The sequence below is a fragment of the Camarhynchus parvulus genome, chromosome 19 (genome assembly GCF_901933205.1).
Source record: "Camarhynchus parvulus chromosome 19, STF_HiC, whole genome shotgun sequence".
Taxonomy (NCBI): Eukaryota; Metazoa; Chordata; class Aves; order Passeriformes; family Thraupidae; genus Camarhynchus; species Camarhynchus parvulus.
In genome coordinates this window covers 8,076,271-8,091,800 of record NC_044589.1, presented here as the reverse complement: position 1 = coordinate 8,091,800, position 15,530 = coordinate 8,076,271, and the positions used below count along the sequence as shown (strand labels likewise).

At 49.0% G+C, this 15,530-nt stretch overlaps 1 protein-coding gene across 1 annotated transcript in view; it reads right to left on the bottom strand.

Moving 5' to 3' along the window:
• Positions 1-14,885, bottom strand: part of NXN (nucleoredoxin) — a 47,260-nt gene extending 32,375 nt beyond the window's left edge. The window contains exon 1 of the mRNA XM_030962557.1: positions 14,522-14,885. Coding sequence (XP_030818417.1) covers positions 14,522-14,839 — 318 coding nt within the window. The 5' untranslated portion in view covers positions 14,840-14,885. The remainder of the gene's footprint in view (positions 1-14,521) is intronic.
• Positions 14,886-15,530: the final 645 nt, after the last annotated feature.

Below are 15,530 nucleotides of genomic sequence, written 5' to 3'. Positions count from 1 at the left end.
AAGCTCATACATTTTCTCTGAAAATCCACAGAACCTCTGTATTCTCTCTAGGAAAAGGGGTTTTCCTCCAGCAACCTGTGGGGTTGTAGTTTCATTATGATAAGTCAGGGTTGGGCTAAGGAGACATCAGGTAAATCAGGTGGACACACAGGATGCAGACACACATCAGTTCACCCAACACAGTCTACGTAAATGATACAACCCCAAAATTAAAGCTACTCCAATGACATGCACAGCCTTTAATCAAGACCTCTGCCAGTACACTTTTTTAAATGCTGTCTATTTTCTTGAGGACATGAATGTTTCAGCTTCCATGCCACCAAAATTATTTCCATTTCACATCTCCAGTATGAACATCCATGGCTACTTTGGCCAGTGCTGCAGGGAGCAGAGCAGTGCAGGGAAGGTGCTCCTCTCCTTTGATGAGAAACAACAAGAGAAAAGGAATGATGGTTTCTTGATCTGCCTCCAAGGGAAAGTATGCCCTGCTGGAGTACCTGGCAGGGCATCAACAGCAGTGGAAATTTCAGCTTTCAAAGAAATAATACTCAAGAAGGGGATGGGAATATTGTGTAGGAGCTGAGGTGACACTAATCCCATGGTCTGTTTTACAAACTGTCACTTCTCTCCAATGAAATTAAATCCTCTGCAGAAAAATCCTCTGGCTCCAACATCTTTTGGTAAGTAGAGCATAAACAGAATGAAGAAGAGCTCATAACTGAGCAGAAAATGGGCTCAGATGGGCTGCTACAGGCAGGAGGGACAGCAACCAGACCACAGGGATTTTGCATTTTTCTTTGGATGGTCACTGCAGGATCTTTGAACCCCACTAAGCCATCAAGGCTCTTCCAACACAACAGGGACCCTCTGCCCACTGTGAGGGGAAGGAGAGCAGGGTGGGAGAAAACCACAGCAACTCCTGCAAGAAGGTCTGGACTTGATTATCAACTTACTTTCTTTAGTAACATTTAGGTAAGCAAGTGGGGAAGAAGCCTGTGGTGTCCTGCAGTGGCTCTTCCCAGGGAAGCTGGAATGAGGCTGTTCATTCACCCGAGGAGCTGAACAGGCTCAGCACAGCAGCAGGAGCTGCTCACACCAATATCCATTTCCCTGTCGGGAGCTGCTTCCACCAGCACAAACAAGAAACACTGAAAATGTGTGAGTGAATGGCACTTTGAAATCAGAAGGTGTCTGGCAGCTCTGTGTCAGTGTGATGAACCCTCCAGGGCAATTACACACCGGTTCCTGTAGCTTGAAGCTCTGAACAAAGCAAATGCTGTGAGTAATGGTGGAGGAAAAAAAACCCAGAAAATGGCATGGAAAGTGTTTGCCCAGGCTCATGTCAGGCAGGACTTTTCTATCTCTGTGACACAATATTCAGTCTGCTGAGCTACAGAAGAAGTTTAATTTCTTTTTACAGGTTCATGTTCTGACCATCACTCTGGCCATGAACCCACAGGACCAACCCTGATGCACCTTCAGCTACTGCAAGGATGATTTGAGATATTCAACAGCTGAAGGAAAAGACAGGTACAGCTTGTTTGCCCCTCATTTTTGTGTCACTGAGCAGCTGTAGGTGGACACAGGCAAAGCACTGACTTGTGCAGGAGCAGCTCAGGGCCAGGCACAGTCTCACTGACTGCAGAGGGACAGAGCCAACATCCACATGGATCCTGATTCTTTTAAATTCACCAAAGTCTCTCCAGGGCCAGCCTGTGCTTTTGCACAAGGCAGGTTTATCCTCAGGGCCAGCAAATGCCGTGTGAGACACACACACAGAACAGCAGAGGAAAGGCAAAATCTGTAGCTGTGCTAATTGGTGGAGTAATTACAAAGTAAAATACCAAACTAAATACCACAAGTCTGAGAATGAGCAAAGAACCCTTTTCCTTTCTGGGAGCTGCCTCTCACAAATGACTTTCCCCACCAAGAACCACCTCCATGGGCCCAGACAGATGTTTGAGCAGATGACCAAAAAATGTCAGGTATTTTTCTTCTCAATAGATTTGCATCCAGACAGGATGAAAAGCCCTTTCTCTTGAGCAATTGAGGTTCTCCCCACAACAGACACGAGCTGACATGTTCTGAGCATTTGGTATTTCAATCCCAATTAATAAAATAGTAATTGCTGCACCTAAGGGGTTCTCAGCTCCCTAAGAGGAAACACTTAATACATACACAGATTTTCCTAAGCTTTACCACTACATACTTAAGACATGGATTGAGGGATGAAACACAACTTCAAATTCTTCACTACTAAGCCTGGCAATCAACACTGCCACTTTCTGGCAAAGAAACCCCTAAAAGCCTTCACCTGTGAAGTCATCTGCTAACAGATTTATGTTCTGTGGGGCGCTCCCGTCCTGCGACTCCTTCACTGAGGAGGCAGCTGGGTAACAGGATTTGTCCTGGATAATCCCTGCTCAGGCTCTCAGGAGGGGAGGAAACAGATGAAGATGCACTCAGCCAGAGATGGCAGCCACCACTTGTAGGGAACTCATTATGGCCCAGCTGCCTGCCAGGTGTAAATCCCATTTGTAGTTTCAAGGCTGGAGAAGGCGGCACCATGAAGACAGAAGGGAGGTGAGGGAAGTTTGCACTTCCCCTTCCAGATCCCAAACCTGTGTGTCCACAAGGCAGGAGGCATCAAGCCTGGCCTGTCACTGTAGGGGAGAGGTAATACAGCCCTGCATAACCAACTGCAGGGTAAGGACCATCTCCTTCAAATGCAGTTCTCTGAACAGAGCCCAGCACAACAGACCCAGAGCCACCAGCAGGGCCATAAACTCTGCCTGGGGTTATTATTTTCATAATTAGAGGGATGGCAGCAGACAGAGGTGGTATTTGGTGGCCTCTTAACCTAGAGACTTACTGGGGTTTATGTAGATGACTTTTTCAGCAGCAAAGCCTGCAGCAAATCCTCGTGGGGACAAACATCAAACCAGGATCTGGATGTGGCTCAACACAAGGCCACTGCTCGGTCAGCCAGAGCCAAAAGAACAACACAAAACATGCAGAGCTCAGAGGGAGTTTAAGCTTTAAAACTGAGTAAATCCTGCAATTCAAATCTGGGCTGTCTGAAGCAAAGTGACTCTTCAGGTGAGGCACCACTCCTTGCTCCAGCCTGGTCCTCATGCCTCCCTCCATCCACCTGCTTCTCCCACACTCCAAAACATCTCTTCCTGACCTCGGAGGCTCCTCCCAGCCTACCACATCCCCTTCTTTCCACCTGAAGAGCCACTGGTCCCACACAGCCAGCAGGGACATGCCTGCAGGGAAAGGCAGGGACAGCCACCTACTCTTCTGCTTTACAACGCAGCAATTAACTGGTTTGAAAACTGCCTCTCTAGGCAAAAACTCATCCTGGGAGCCACCAGGGTGACAAACATCTATTTTGTGCAGCACCTAAGAGATAAACACCAATCGATGCCCTGGATGCTCCTGTCACACACAATAATTAAACCATCAGCCGGGACATAGTGAATTAAAGCAGACAGAGGGGGACAAAGGAATGAAATCGTTTCACTTGAATCCTCACAGCTTAACAAAAGCAAAACCGGGCCAGACCTATTGAGGAAAAAAGCAAAAGATAGTAGAAATCTCATTTAACAGTTGCTTTTCCCAGAGAGAAAAGCAGAAACCCAAATATGCAGCAAACCAGGATCAGGCTGGGATGAAGGCAGGCACCGAGGGCATTGCTGTGCCACAGGCAGGAGCACACACAGGACACTCCTTTCTTGATCATGAAGAAAACACTGTAACAGAGGTGGTCTGCAGGTCTCTGAAGACAAGGAGGAGGCAAAATCCCTGGAACAGCAGCCCATAGCATTTTCCATTCCTTTAAGAAAGAAAGGAGTGGAAGCTGTGCCATACGTTAGCACTTAAAGTAGTCCCTACCCTCAGTTTCCCACCATCTGTACAATTCTCTGAAACTCCCCTACTCATTTAATTTATTGCTGTGAGTCTCCGCCAAAATCAAAGACCTAAATATCAGCAATCTTGGTGGGAGGCATCCAGCTGCTCCAGCTCATTGTAGGAACAAACCCTACTTGTGCAAAGTTGCATTGAGAAAGCCGGGCGGCAAATCTCCCTAGGAACAACTTCCCATGCTTTCAGATTAGCAGATCAAGCTGCAGGCATTAAGACCTTGCCCCTTCTCTATCTGTGAAATCCAGGGCTTTAGGACACAAAAATGGGTCTTTTCTAACCCTGGAACGAAGCGATTTCGGAAGCACACGGCACAGCAGCAGCGGGGGGCAATGGCTGAGGGAAGCAGAGCTCAATCTCAGGGTCATGTTCATGTGAGATGGGGCTTTTCTGGGAGGCTGGAGTGCTGGACCTGGAAATCACAGCTGTGGCAGAGGCACAGCCCCACTCTGGTCACCTATCCAGCCCCTTCTCACCTCTGCTTCCTTGCCCACGCGGTGAAGCCAGCAGGATTTCCCTAAGCACGCAGCAATTTGCAAATTTCCAAGCAGAGATTACAGGAAAGAGCTCATTAGAGGCAGCCTGTAATGTAACAGCACAATGACCTCTGTTCTATGGCCACAAACCTAAATCCTAAAAAATCAGCTCATAGAGTCATCAGCCTCTCAGAAGCAAATAAGCACAGTTCCCTGCCCTCTTAAAACACCAGATATCAGCTGATAAAAGAGGAGCAATCCTGCAAGCCAAACACCCAGGCAGTACTTGCAAGGCAGGATTTGTAGCCTGGTGCTCTTTGATTTGCTCTGAGAGTGACAGAACAGTAGTCAGAAAAACATGAAGGGGAAGAACATTTCTAATGTTCTGGTGACCCGTCTGGTGAAAATCCCACCAGATCCAGGACTGCGCACAAGGACTGGGGTGCTGCTGTTGCTCAGACCCTGAGCTGCACTTGGAAGGGCAGACAGGGGGACAGCAGTCCCACAGTGGGGCTGGGGACACCACAGACCCCAAAAGCTCTTGGACTCACTTGGTTCTCAGGGGCTGAAACAGTCACACAAAGGAAGTTTCAACCGCTTCACAGATCTGACAGCAGATCTGGAAATTGTCATCTCCTTCCCACGCCATCACACAGCTTGGTTCATTTGAAACCTGTTTTATCCTGGCTCAGTTCAGCTCGTCTTATTCCTGCACAGAACAGCAGCAGCCAAGCAAAGAGTGGACAAACTGGGACCCCCAGCGAGGGGGAAGTGGATGCTGAACTGCAAACACCAGGGCACAGCCCACAACCAACACACCCCCCACACACCCCCAGCCCAGCGTGCAACCTTTCAAGCAGCAGCGAGCACGAGGGGATGGAGCTGAGATCCCTGGCAACACCACTAAAATCCCTGTGTTTCTCCTTTATTTTGGGAGAGGCAGGATAATCCTTCTGAACTACCCAAGTGGGGGAGAACCAACATCTGTTCAGATTCAACAGCCTGGCTCTCGCTGCTTCAGCCCCAGCTCTTTCCTGGTGGCTGGGGAAGGTCTCTAGCTTTTATTCAAAGGCACTGCTCTCACGCAGGGCCTTTCAGCAGAGGCTTGCAGAGCACCTCACACACATTTAATTAAATCCTACAGCCTGTCCCGATGAGGAAGGGATTATAAACAGGCCCCCAGCTCAGGCAGCAGCTCAGCAGCACAAGCATCTCTTTCTGTGGTACGGCTGAGGCGTTGGGCTCACTGCAGGGGTGCAGCAGCCCCAGCTCCACCGAGCTGCTAAATACACATCAAACAGTCCAGAGACTCTGGAGAGCCAGCAGAGCAGAGTGACCAGGAGCATCCTCTGATGGGATGGGTAGAGGGGCCCCTGTCCACTCCCAGAGCCACAGCAAATCTGTGTTTTGTTACCCCTCTGCAAATTAAACCATACATTTCCAAAGTATGGCATTCCTTATGACCAATTCATCCACCCAACAGCCCTAGGAGCTTCAAAAAATGGAAAAACACCTTTTTTCCTTTCTTTTTTTCCCCCCCATGCTCACCTATGGAGTGAGACTTTAGCTGGCTGAATTACATCTATTTAAACAAAAGTAAGGTCAGACATCTGCCTTTGCACAGTGTCAGCTGCGAGAAATGAGCTAACATCCAGATGCAGTGGCATGTCAGGATTAGCCCAGGCTGGGGCAGGAATGCTTCCATGTATGGAAAAATATTGGAGCAGTGAAACCATAAGCTTGGAGCTGAGTGAAGTGAGAGGCCCTGTCAATGAAATTGCAGGCTCAGGTTTAGAGGATTTAGCAGCTCAGATCCACCATAAGATCCTCAGTGTGTATTACAATAAATTTCACACTTTTTCCAAGAGGGACTCCTACAGCAATGCTGAGAGTCATGAGGGTGAGATCCTGCACCCCTCTGTTTGCTCTGGAAGCCAGGCTGGAACTGCTGGGTACCATTAATGCTCCCCACACCAGGCACAGGCTCGGGTGTTGATGGAGATGTTTTGGCTGCTGCTTGCCCTTCCCTGGGCTGCTGCCTTCTTCCCAGCAGGATTTATCAAAGCCAGCTCAGAGCTGGAAGGAAGGATGAAGCAGTGGCAATTCAAAAGCAAATGCTGAGCTGGATCAGCTTGGCTGGGGAAGCAGTGCCTGCCTCTGCCACTGTCATGGCAAGGGCAGCGACTGCCAGGGCACGGGGAGAGAGCCAGAGCAGTGTCCCAGTCAGCTTGACACAAATCAAAGGGGCTCGTTTGTCAGCATCCTGAGCTAGCACTAATGAAGTCATAGCTATGACTTCATCTCTCCAGTGGGAATCTCTTGGGAACAAGGGAGAACTAGAATTTCTCTCTCCGGCTCGCTCAGGCAGTTGCAATTTGTTTCAGTCGCCTTGTTCTCTGTTCTGCAAACATTACTTAATTCTCACCCAGATTTTTAAATCCTTGCCCTGAAACGTAAAATAATGTTTCCTTTTCAGCTGTCAAAGCCCAGCCTTGCTGAGATCCCTCCTGGTGGGATCTGTCTCCTTGTGCCAGCTGCCACCCATTCCCTGGGGTCTCAGCCCACAGCTGAGGATGCCACCAGCTATTTTGTAGACCTCAAACGTGTAACTAAAATCTGATTACTCTTGCCAAATTAATTTTAAATAGGGACTTTTGCACCTTTTCTCCTTTAAAATATTTTAAAGTCAGACTGTATTCAGCCACAATTGCAAAGACAGACAAAATGCTGCAGGAGGACCCTGGAGCTTCCCTCTTTGGCTGGGCAGGACAGATTCTAAAGCAGCAAAAACCACCCAGCAATGAATGTCTCACACCACCCTGCTGCTAAAGCACCTTCTCAGCCTGGAGATGCACCCAAGAATTGTCCCAAGGTATCCCTGCTGCCTTCCTCATCACAAGCTGCGGTGAGGGTTTGCTCCCCTCCCGTGCACCATTCCTGTTGCCACAGCTGGAGCAGCACCCATCACTAGGATTGTATCCTTTAGGAACCAGATTCTCTGTGGTGTTTGGGCTCTCCCCACACTGCCCTGTGCCTTGTTGAGGGCTCCCATCCCTTTGGTTTTAGGCCAGAGGGGCTTGCTGAGCCCCAGCATGGGTTTGATCAGATTGCACATGCTCAGCTACTGCCCTGATGCAACTGAGCAGTCACTCACTCACTCACACTAAATAAAGACTGCAAATTCTTTACATATTAATTGTTGGTTGCAATTGTTCTCAGTGCTGACAGACAGACGTGAGAATATGCAGAAAACATTCCTGCATCTTTTTAGTTCCACCCTTCCATTAGTTGTGTGTACTCTATGCCAAATCAATAAAAGACTGCATTTCCCTGGAAAACTGAGATGATGAAAACGTGATCAGCTATGAGACAAGGCACACATGTTGTAATCTGAAGTACTCAAATAATTCACTTTCCCATGAGAGAATTTAACAGGTCTATCTGCTTACTTGTCAACTCATCCCACTCCCAGCTTCTCCATTGACCCTGTCTTTAATTTACAACCTACAGATTTAACTCCGATTGTGGTTTTTTGCCCACAGAGCATCAGCTGAGAAGCAGCAGTTCCAGCCAGCACAGAGGAAGCTGCTCTGCAGAGGGACATCAAGGCAGTGCTGGAGAAAGCCCCCTCCCCAGAACACCCCTCAGTCCCCCATCTGGGCTCCCACCTCAAGAACAGAGAGGAATTAACATGCCCAAAGCCCAAGCTGGAATGAATCCAAGCACCCTCCCCAGGCTGGCAGCACTCCCTCCTTTCCCAGCCGTTATTATCTGGAGATGGCACAAAGTGATCTGTCTACAAAAACATTTCAAACCTATCGTGCATTACACTGTGATGTGCCATGGAACCAGTTTAGAGAGCACATGCAGCTATAAAGTTGTGATTATTCAGTATTCAACCCAGCCTGAAAGCTCAGGAGTCAGCTTGTAGCTGCTGAAAGCGGGGGGCCTGAAATTATCCGTGAATAGTTCAAAGCTGCAGTTAATTCAACATCTCCACTTTCAAAAGCATAAAAATCACAGATTCCTGGAGCGTGTAAGCTTTTCAAAAATTACAAACTACTAACTGTCAAATCAAAGCAGCAAATAGAAATCCACATGGCTGATAAGACAAATAGTTGCATTTTAAAGAGTAATTAAATATCACTTTGGAATATTTTGCTTGGAACTTGTTTCCCCGATAAAAACAATGGGGAGGGGAAGGAGGAGGAAGCAATCCACACACACCAATAAGCTTCTCATCAAACAAATGCTCAGGCAAGCACTGCTCAAATTTGTTTTGCTGAATTCAGAGTTCAGCCTGGTGTACAACAGCCTCCCATGCCCTCTTAGATTCCCTAGATCCCTACATTTCACATCAAACTCCAGCAATAAGGAGGAGGCAATCACTATGTTGAATCTGGATTGTTGGGGAGGAGGGCTGGGACAAGAATCCCCATGGTGTGGTCACTAAAAACTGCAATATTTTCTGATTTGACTTAGATTAAAACCATGCCCCAACTTCCATGCTGGGAGCATGGCTGAAAAAAACAGGAATGCAAAACAGAGAGCTCTACCCAAATGCAATTCAGAAGTGAAACCTTACCCCACTCCCACACAGTCACCCCACCAAGTTCTGCTTTGAAACACTAAAAGTTTGTCCATGAGAAAGGATCAAAAAACTCCAAACCAACATGGACTCTTCCAAAACCTGAACCTGCCAGCAATGAACTCATCAAGAATTTCACCCAAACTTTCTAGTACTAAGCAATATTTGTGGGCAACAATACAAAGGGATTGAGTACTGAACAAGGAGACAGCTACTGCATTTCAAACTAAGATGTTATTGAACCACTTGATGGTGAAAATTTCATACTAAAATGTATTTGAAACACACCATGCAAAGGCCGGGCAAACCTGATGTCAGATTTTGGGATGGGATGTGTACAGAGCCCTGTTCAAGAACCAATCATGTGATCAGCAAACAGCTTGTCCCCACCCTGGAGCCAGGAGGATTTGATAATGGAAAGATGCCCAAGACTTTCAGAGCAGGTCCTAAAACGTGGGCAATTACCGACTGAAGGATGTAATAAACACCACAGCAGACTACACGTCAGCAAGACTTTTAAAATACTAATTCTCCCCCAGGGAAAGTGCTCAGGCAGGCAACAGTTTGGATATGGGGGAAAATCCAACCTGCACGGATGTCAGTGGTGTTTTTGCAACTCTTGCAGGACCAGGAGCAGGACACAGTCCCCAGACTTGCAGCCTCCTGACGCTGATGGGGATTCAACAGAAGGATTAGGGTCTTGGCATGAGAGAGGACTGCTAATTGCATGGAGGGTGACTGCAAAACTGCGTAAAACACACAGAGAAATAATTTGGAAAAAAGGCATCAACAAAAACAAGAAGTCGTCAAAATGTTTTGGCTTCGATGTCATCTGCACAATGTGGAAATAGTGAATAATTGGAGTTCACTGTTGAACGTCTCCAAAATCGCAGGGAAAAACGCTCCATTGTTCTGCACTTTCTTTTGTAAAGCTGTTACGTGTTCAGCCTCTAAAGAATGCATTTTTGGAGAAGAACTATGCACTGATTACTTTACAAAGTAAAGTTCCTTTGCTCGGTCTTGCAACCTGAGAGTAACGAATGAAATTGTCAACCGTGCATTTTTAAACGAACGTTTTCATTTCAACATCTGGATTAAGATGCCACAATGAAAAACAGCACACAGGCTTCCCTCTGCTCCCTTCATACATCTCCCATTCTTACATTTCAGAACCAGGGAAGTTTCAAAGCAAACAAAGAAGCAGTTGGTGCTGCTAATGCCTTGCTTCTTACTCAATAGCCTGATGTCATGAAAAGACCATATTTTTCAAATCTACAGCTCCGTGAGCCAAAGAGTTCATATACATTCCCACCCCAGAAATATAAAGTCAGGAATACAGCTGAAAGTGATTACTTAGATATTTTTATATGATGAAATTCAAAAGCTGCTTCAAGTGATTTACAAAATCTTCTGTAAGACAAATCCCACATCTGTGCTGACCACTTGCCTCCCAGATCTCAGCAGATGGCAATTTCAAACAGAAAAATTCTGAATCCCTAAAAATCAGGGTGTACCTTAAACTGTAATCAAGGGTTTGAAGATTTTTCCTCCACAAAAAAAAAAAGACAGTCTAATTTAATGACATTTCTGTCTTCTCCCCACCATTTCTTGTACAAAGCCTACACACAAAATTAGTACCTGGTGTCTTATTAGGAGAGGCTCCCATGGTAGATGATCTTTTCAGATAAAGGGAAAACACTCAGTCCCAACCAAAGGAAATTTACTTTACCAGCATGAGCAAAGGGAGATCCTCAAATTGTTTTCAGATACTTGACTGAATAATCACAGAAAAACAATCAACATATTTTGCATTTGTTTAAATCCAGAACAGAAGCATCTCAGCCTTCCCAAGAAGAATCTGTACAACACTCAACCAGATGCATAAATACAGTAGAAAAACACAAAACACGAGAGAGGCAAAGCACAGCCCCAGCTCCAGTGTGGCATCGCGCGGATGCACCAAGGAAATGCCAGGAGAAATTTCAAGATGAAAAAGAATGAGGAAGATGACTGGGCCAAGAAACTAACAAGTAAAAACAAAAGCAAAGGCAAATAAACAACAGCAAAAGATAAACCGCTGCTCCCTCACTGTGGAGCCTTTTCTCCTCCAGCACTCTCCTTTCTCCCACTCCTATGTGGAACCATGGGAGAGGATCTACTCAATGGAGAATGTGGATGGTTTAGCATTTTTAGCAGAGATGACCAAGATGTCCCACAGCAACACAGCAGGACAGCACTCCTCCAACAGCCTGCGTGCCATAAGGCCTTGAAAAGCACCCAAATTCACCCTGAGTGGGGGGACTCTGCAGCAGGGATGGTGTGGAGCTCACCAGGAGAAGTCTGGGATCCTTCCTACAGCAGGAAGGGAGACACCTCACTGTGGGTGCTGGGGGACATCAGGGCATGCAGGCAGATGGGGGCTGTTTACACTGCTGAGGCTCTCAGCAGCAATCAGGACATTAAAGCTGTTATTAAATCAACCCTCCAGAACTCGAGCAGATGTCCATGCAAACAGACAACAACGGGGTGATGTTAAACCAAAACCACAACCAAAACGAAGACACTGAGCAACGTCTTCTCCCCATTGCTCTGCTCAGCCAAACCAGGCATTATCAGAAGACAAATCAATCACCAAAATCTACCTGTGGCTGCCCAAATCCAAGCCTGAACAACTTAACTGAGGGACGTGCATCGCGAGCTAAAGGCCTCCAATCTCATTTGGCTCATTCTGGTTTTGTCCTTGAAAAAAACCCACCCAATAATAGGTCTGGCTGCGGCTCAGACAGAGGCATAATGCCATCCTCCTCATTAATCAAAGGCTTTCCCCGTGGCCAGATGTTTGCTGACTTGTACTGCTTTCTTTCATTACTGGTTTGGAGGCAAAAACTGCTGTGTGCTGAAGTTACTCCAATTGAACTGGTTGTCCCTGGTAACTGCACCCCAGCATTACTGGGTTACCGAGGCATTCAACGAAGAGTGGCTGTTTGCTTTGACAATTCCATCTACTTTCCCCAATAACCATCAGAATAAGATGCTCATTTACTTTTAGGACTGTGGGAATTGTACTGCAAACCCAGAAAGGAGCCTGGGTTTTAAGATCTATCAACGTTTGGTGCCCAGGGTGTGGAAGAAGGAGAGATGTAGAAAAATGCAGAGTACGCCAGAGAAGGACAATGACAGATGGACCTTAAAAGTCATATTTTTTAGTAACACTGAGCAAAAAAAGTGATGATTTTCTATAGGATAGGAAGCCATCATCTCTTCACAAAGCTTTCACGGCCTCAATAAATAAAGTAATGAACCCACAATGGGAAGAGTTGGCTTGAAAGGACTTCTGGAAGTCTCTGAGCCTGGGCATCACCCAGGCTCAACCTTGCTGGGCAGAGCTTCACCCAAACAAGCCCTGAAACCCGCAAGGATGGGGAGCTGAGAGCTCAGGGACAGAGCTCTCAGTGTTCCCACCCCTCTTGCTGTCTCTACCCTGCATCTACAATATCCCTTTCTTCCCATAAATCTATATAATTCGCTGGGGTTTAGGAGTATCCCTTAGTGCAAAGGAACCATAACTCAAAAGCACTGCCTACATTCCTCTAATGCTTTTGTTTTAAAACAAATTAAGCCCGTGAGGTACTGAACATATGCTCGACATCCCCAGCTCTCACTGGCATGTTTTTGAAAAACACAAAGTTTGTGCTTTTCTGGGGAGTCAGGTCATTAACCCGACTATTTTAAAAATCAGCCTATTATACAAGGAAACTTCTAACTGCCTGAGCTACAGGTTATAAATCTCCTGTTTAGAAATCTGATAGCCTGACATAATTGCCCTTACAACTTACAAATAGGTTCTCTGTTATCCGTAGATTAAGCTTCCTCCAAAGCCACATCACATCTGCTTAGTTTTGAAAATATACAGCACGAGCTTCAATTACTTTACACTCCACACAAAAATAATCCTGAATTTAACTCAGGGCTTCTTGGAATAAGAGTTTAAGACCCCATAATCTTTTTATTTAATGTTTTCTTGCAATCTAATAGATGGAAGCATTGGCCAGCATGTAAAATTAATGCCACCTTCCACTTCTGTGATTTCCCAACCATTTAACTACATTGCAGTGGAATTTTTAAAGCAAATATGGCAAGCAGAAGTCCCACCATCTAAATAATCTGAAATGTTCTGTAGGGAAATGGTCAGCTACTAATTGGAACCACAGTGTTTTCACATCCCTGTAGGAAGAGGGTTTGGTTTAAAAGAAACCTGAGTTAAACTGTAGTTTCTCTGAAGGTTGCAGCTCCTCTGATTAATGGAACTGCTCAGATCCCGAGCACTTGGGTGAGCTCCCAGTTAGAAGTGTATGGATTTCAAAGGGGCAAACTGGGGGCCTTGGGCAGCACTATCAGCCAGGTGCACAGCATTAGATACACGAGAGTTTTTGCAGAACTGGGAGCTTAGTGACAAAAAACGGCGGCAAATGAGGGAAAAAACGGCAAATCCGTGTTTCAAAGCTACATCTCTTCTCAGCAGCAGGGACATCACACGGTGCTGCCAGACAACAGCCAACTACTCCTTAAACAATCCCTTTACCTAAGGAACAGAGCAGGGCTCAGAGACCCATCCTGGAAGATGTCATCCCTCTCATCCCTTCCATCCCAGCCCAGCCTCTGGTGTCCAGACACAGGGGATGCCTGAGGGTATCCAGGTACCAGCGTTATCCCAGTCCCAGCCAAAGCTGAGCCAGGCTCTGCCCGCTGCTTCCACACCCGCTGCCTCAACCACTCGCCAGAAAGACGTTTAGAAATGGCACTGTGGGGCACCATCTTTTCAATTCTTACTCGATTGCTTACAGAGATTAGATTTCTAAAGAGGTTTTTTTTTTTTTCTCCTTTTAAGCGCTGCAAGCTCGTAGGGAAGTGGAGGCTTAGCCTGCGCCTTCCTTTTCATCACAGCCTGCTCTGTCTGGGTCTTAGCGTGCTTTCTGTCCATTATCTTTCAGATTAAACTCTACGGATGAGAGGCTGTAACTTGCAGAGTACCGAACGCACCGAACGAGAGGAACAAACCCCATCCCACAGACCGGCCCGGCAGCCTCGCCGGGCTCACTCGCTCCTCCAGCACCGCGTGTCCTCCCACGGCCGGCGGGGGCTCCTTTCTGTGCCCAAACCCTCACAGGAGCCCACGGGCACCGTGTCCGCTGCCAGGGCAATGTCTGCCTTCCCTGGATGCCCACCGGAGTGGCGCCGTGCCCGGAGCAGCTGCTCCCCTCACACCTCACCTGCAGCCCCGCTCCCCTGCGGGCCCGGCGATGCCCACGGTGCCCAGCCCAGGGCTCCCCTCGTACCGGCACCGCGGCTCCCAGGCCCCGCAGGAGCCGGCGTCGCCCCGCGGGACAGCAGCCGCCACCTCCCCGCCGCTTCCCCGGCTCCCCCGGGAACTTTCTGGAAAGCGCCCGGCCCCGGCCGAGCCCCGCGGCCCCCAGACAAAGCCCGGGGCGCGCCCCGCCGCCCCCCGCCCGGCCGCGGCCGCGGGGCTCACCTTGCGGTGCTTGTCGGCGAAGGGCAGCGCCAGCCAGGGCATGGCCCGCACCGCCTCCTGCCACTGCTGCTGCTCCTGCTCCGCCGACACGAAGACGATCTCGAGGCGCTGCCCGCCGGCCGCCGCCGCCTCCCCCCTGAAGCGCCCGTAGAAGGCGGCCAGGCTGGCGCCGAGCTGCGCGCAGGGGCCGCCGAGGCTGCAGCCGAAGTAGAGCCCCACGAGGGAGACCCCGCGGGCGGCCAGCGCCGACACGGCCACCTCCTCGCCGTCGGCGGCCACCAGCACCTCTCCCAGCAGGTCGGTGAGCGCGCCCGCCATCCCGCTCCGCTCCCGCTGCGCGCCCGCTCCGCTCCGCGCCCGCTCCGCCCCGCGCCGCCCCGCCAGGGGCGCTGCCGCACCGCGCGGCCCCGCGCCCGCCCCCGCCCGGGGCAGCGCCGCCCCGGCCCGGCCCCCCCCGGCCCCTCAGAGCCGCGGCCGGCCCAGCCCGGGCACGGAGGAGCGCACCGCGGGCCAGGGCTGCACACTGTGCGCTGTTAGATGGGCTGTTGGGGGGAAGTTCTTCCCTGAGAGGGTAAACGCTGGCGCGACTTGCTGGGAGAGCTGCGGGTGTCCCGTCCCTGGAGCGTCCGAGGCCAGGCTGGATGTGGCTCCGAGCAGCCTGCTCCGGTGGAAGGTCTGCCAGCCTGTGGGAGACGTGGCGGCACACGCAGGGTCGCACGGAAGCAACTAGCATGAGAAAAGACTTTTGGGTCCAAGTTCTGACAGAACACCGCCTTGTCAAACAGCCCATGGCTCTGTGTGCACATCCAGCCTTCCTTCAATACCTCCTGAAATGGTCACCCCACCACCTCCCTGGGCAGCCCATTCCAGCGTGCAATCGCTTTTTCTGTGAAGAACTCCTTCCTAACGTCCAGCCTAAACCTCCCCTGGTGCAGTTTAAGACCATCCTCTTGTCCTGTCGCTGTTACCTGGGAGCAGAAGCTCAGACCCTCCACCTGGGTGCAGACCC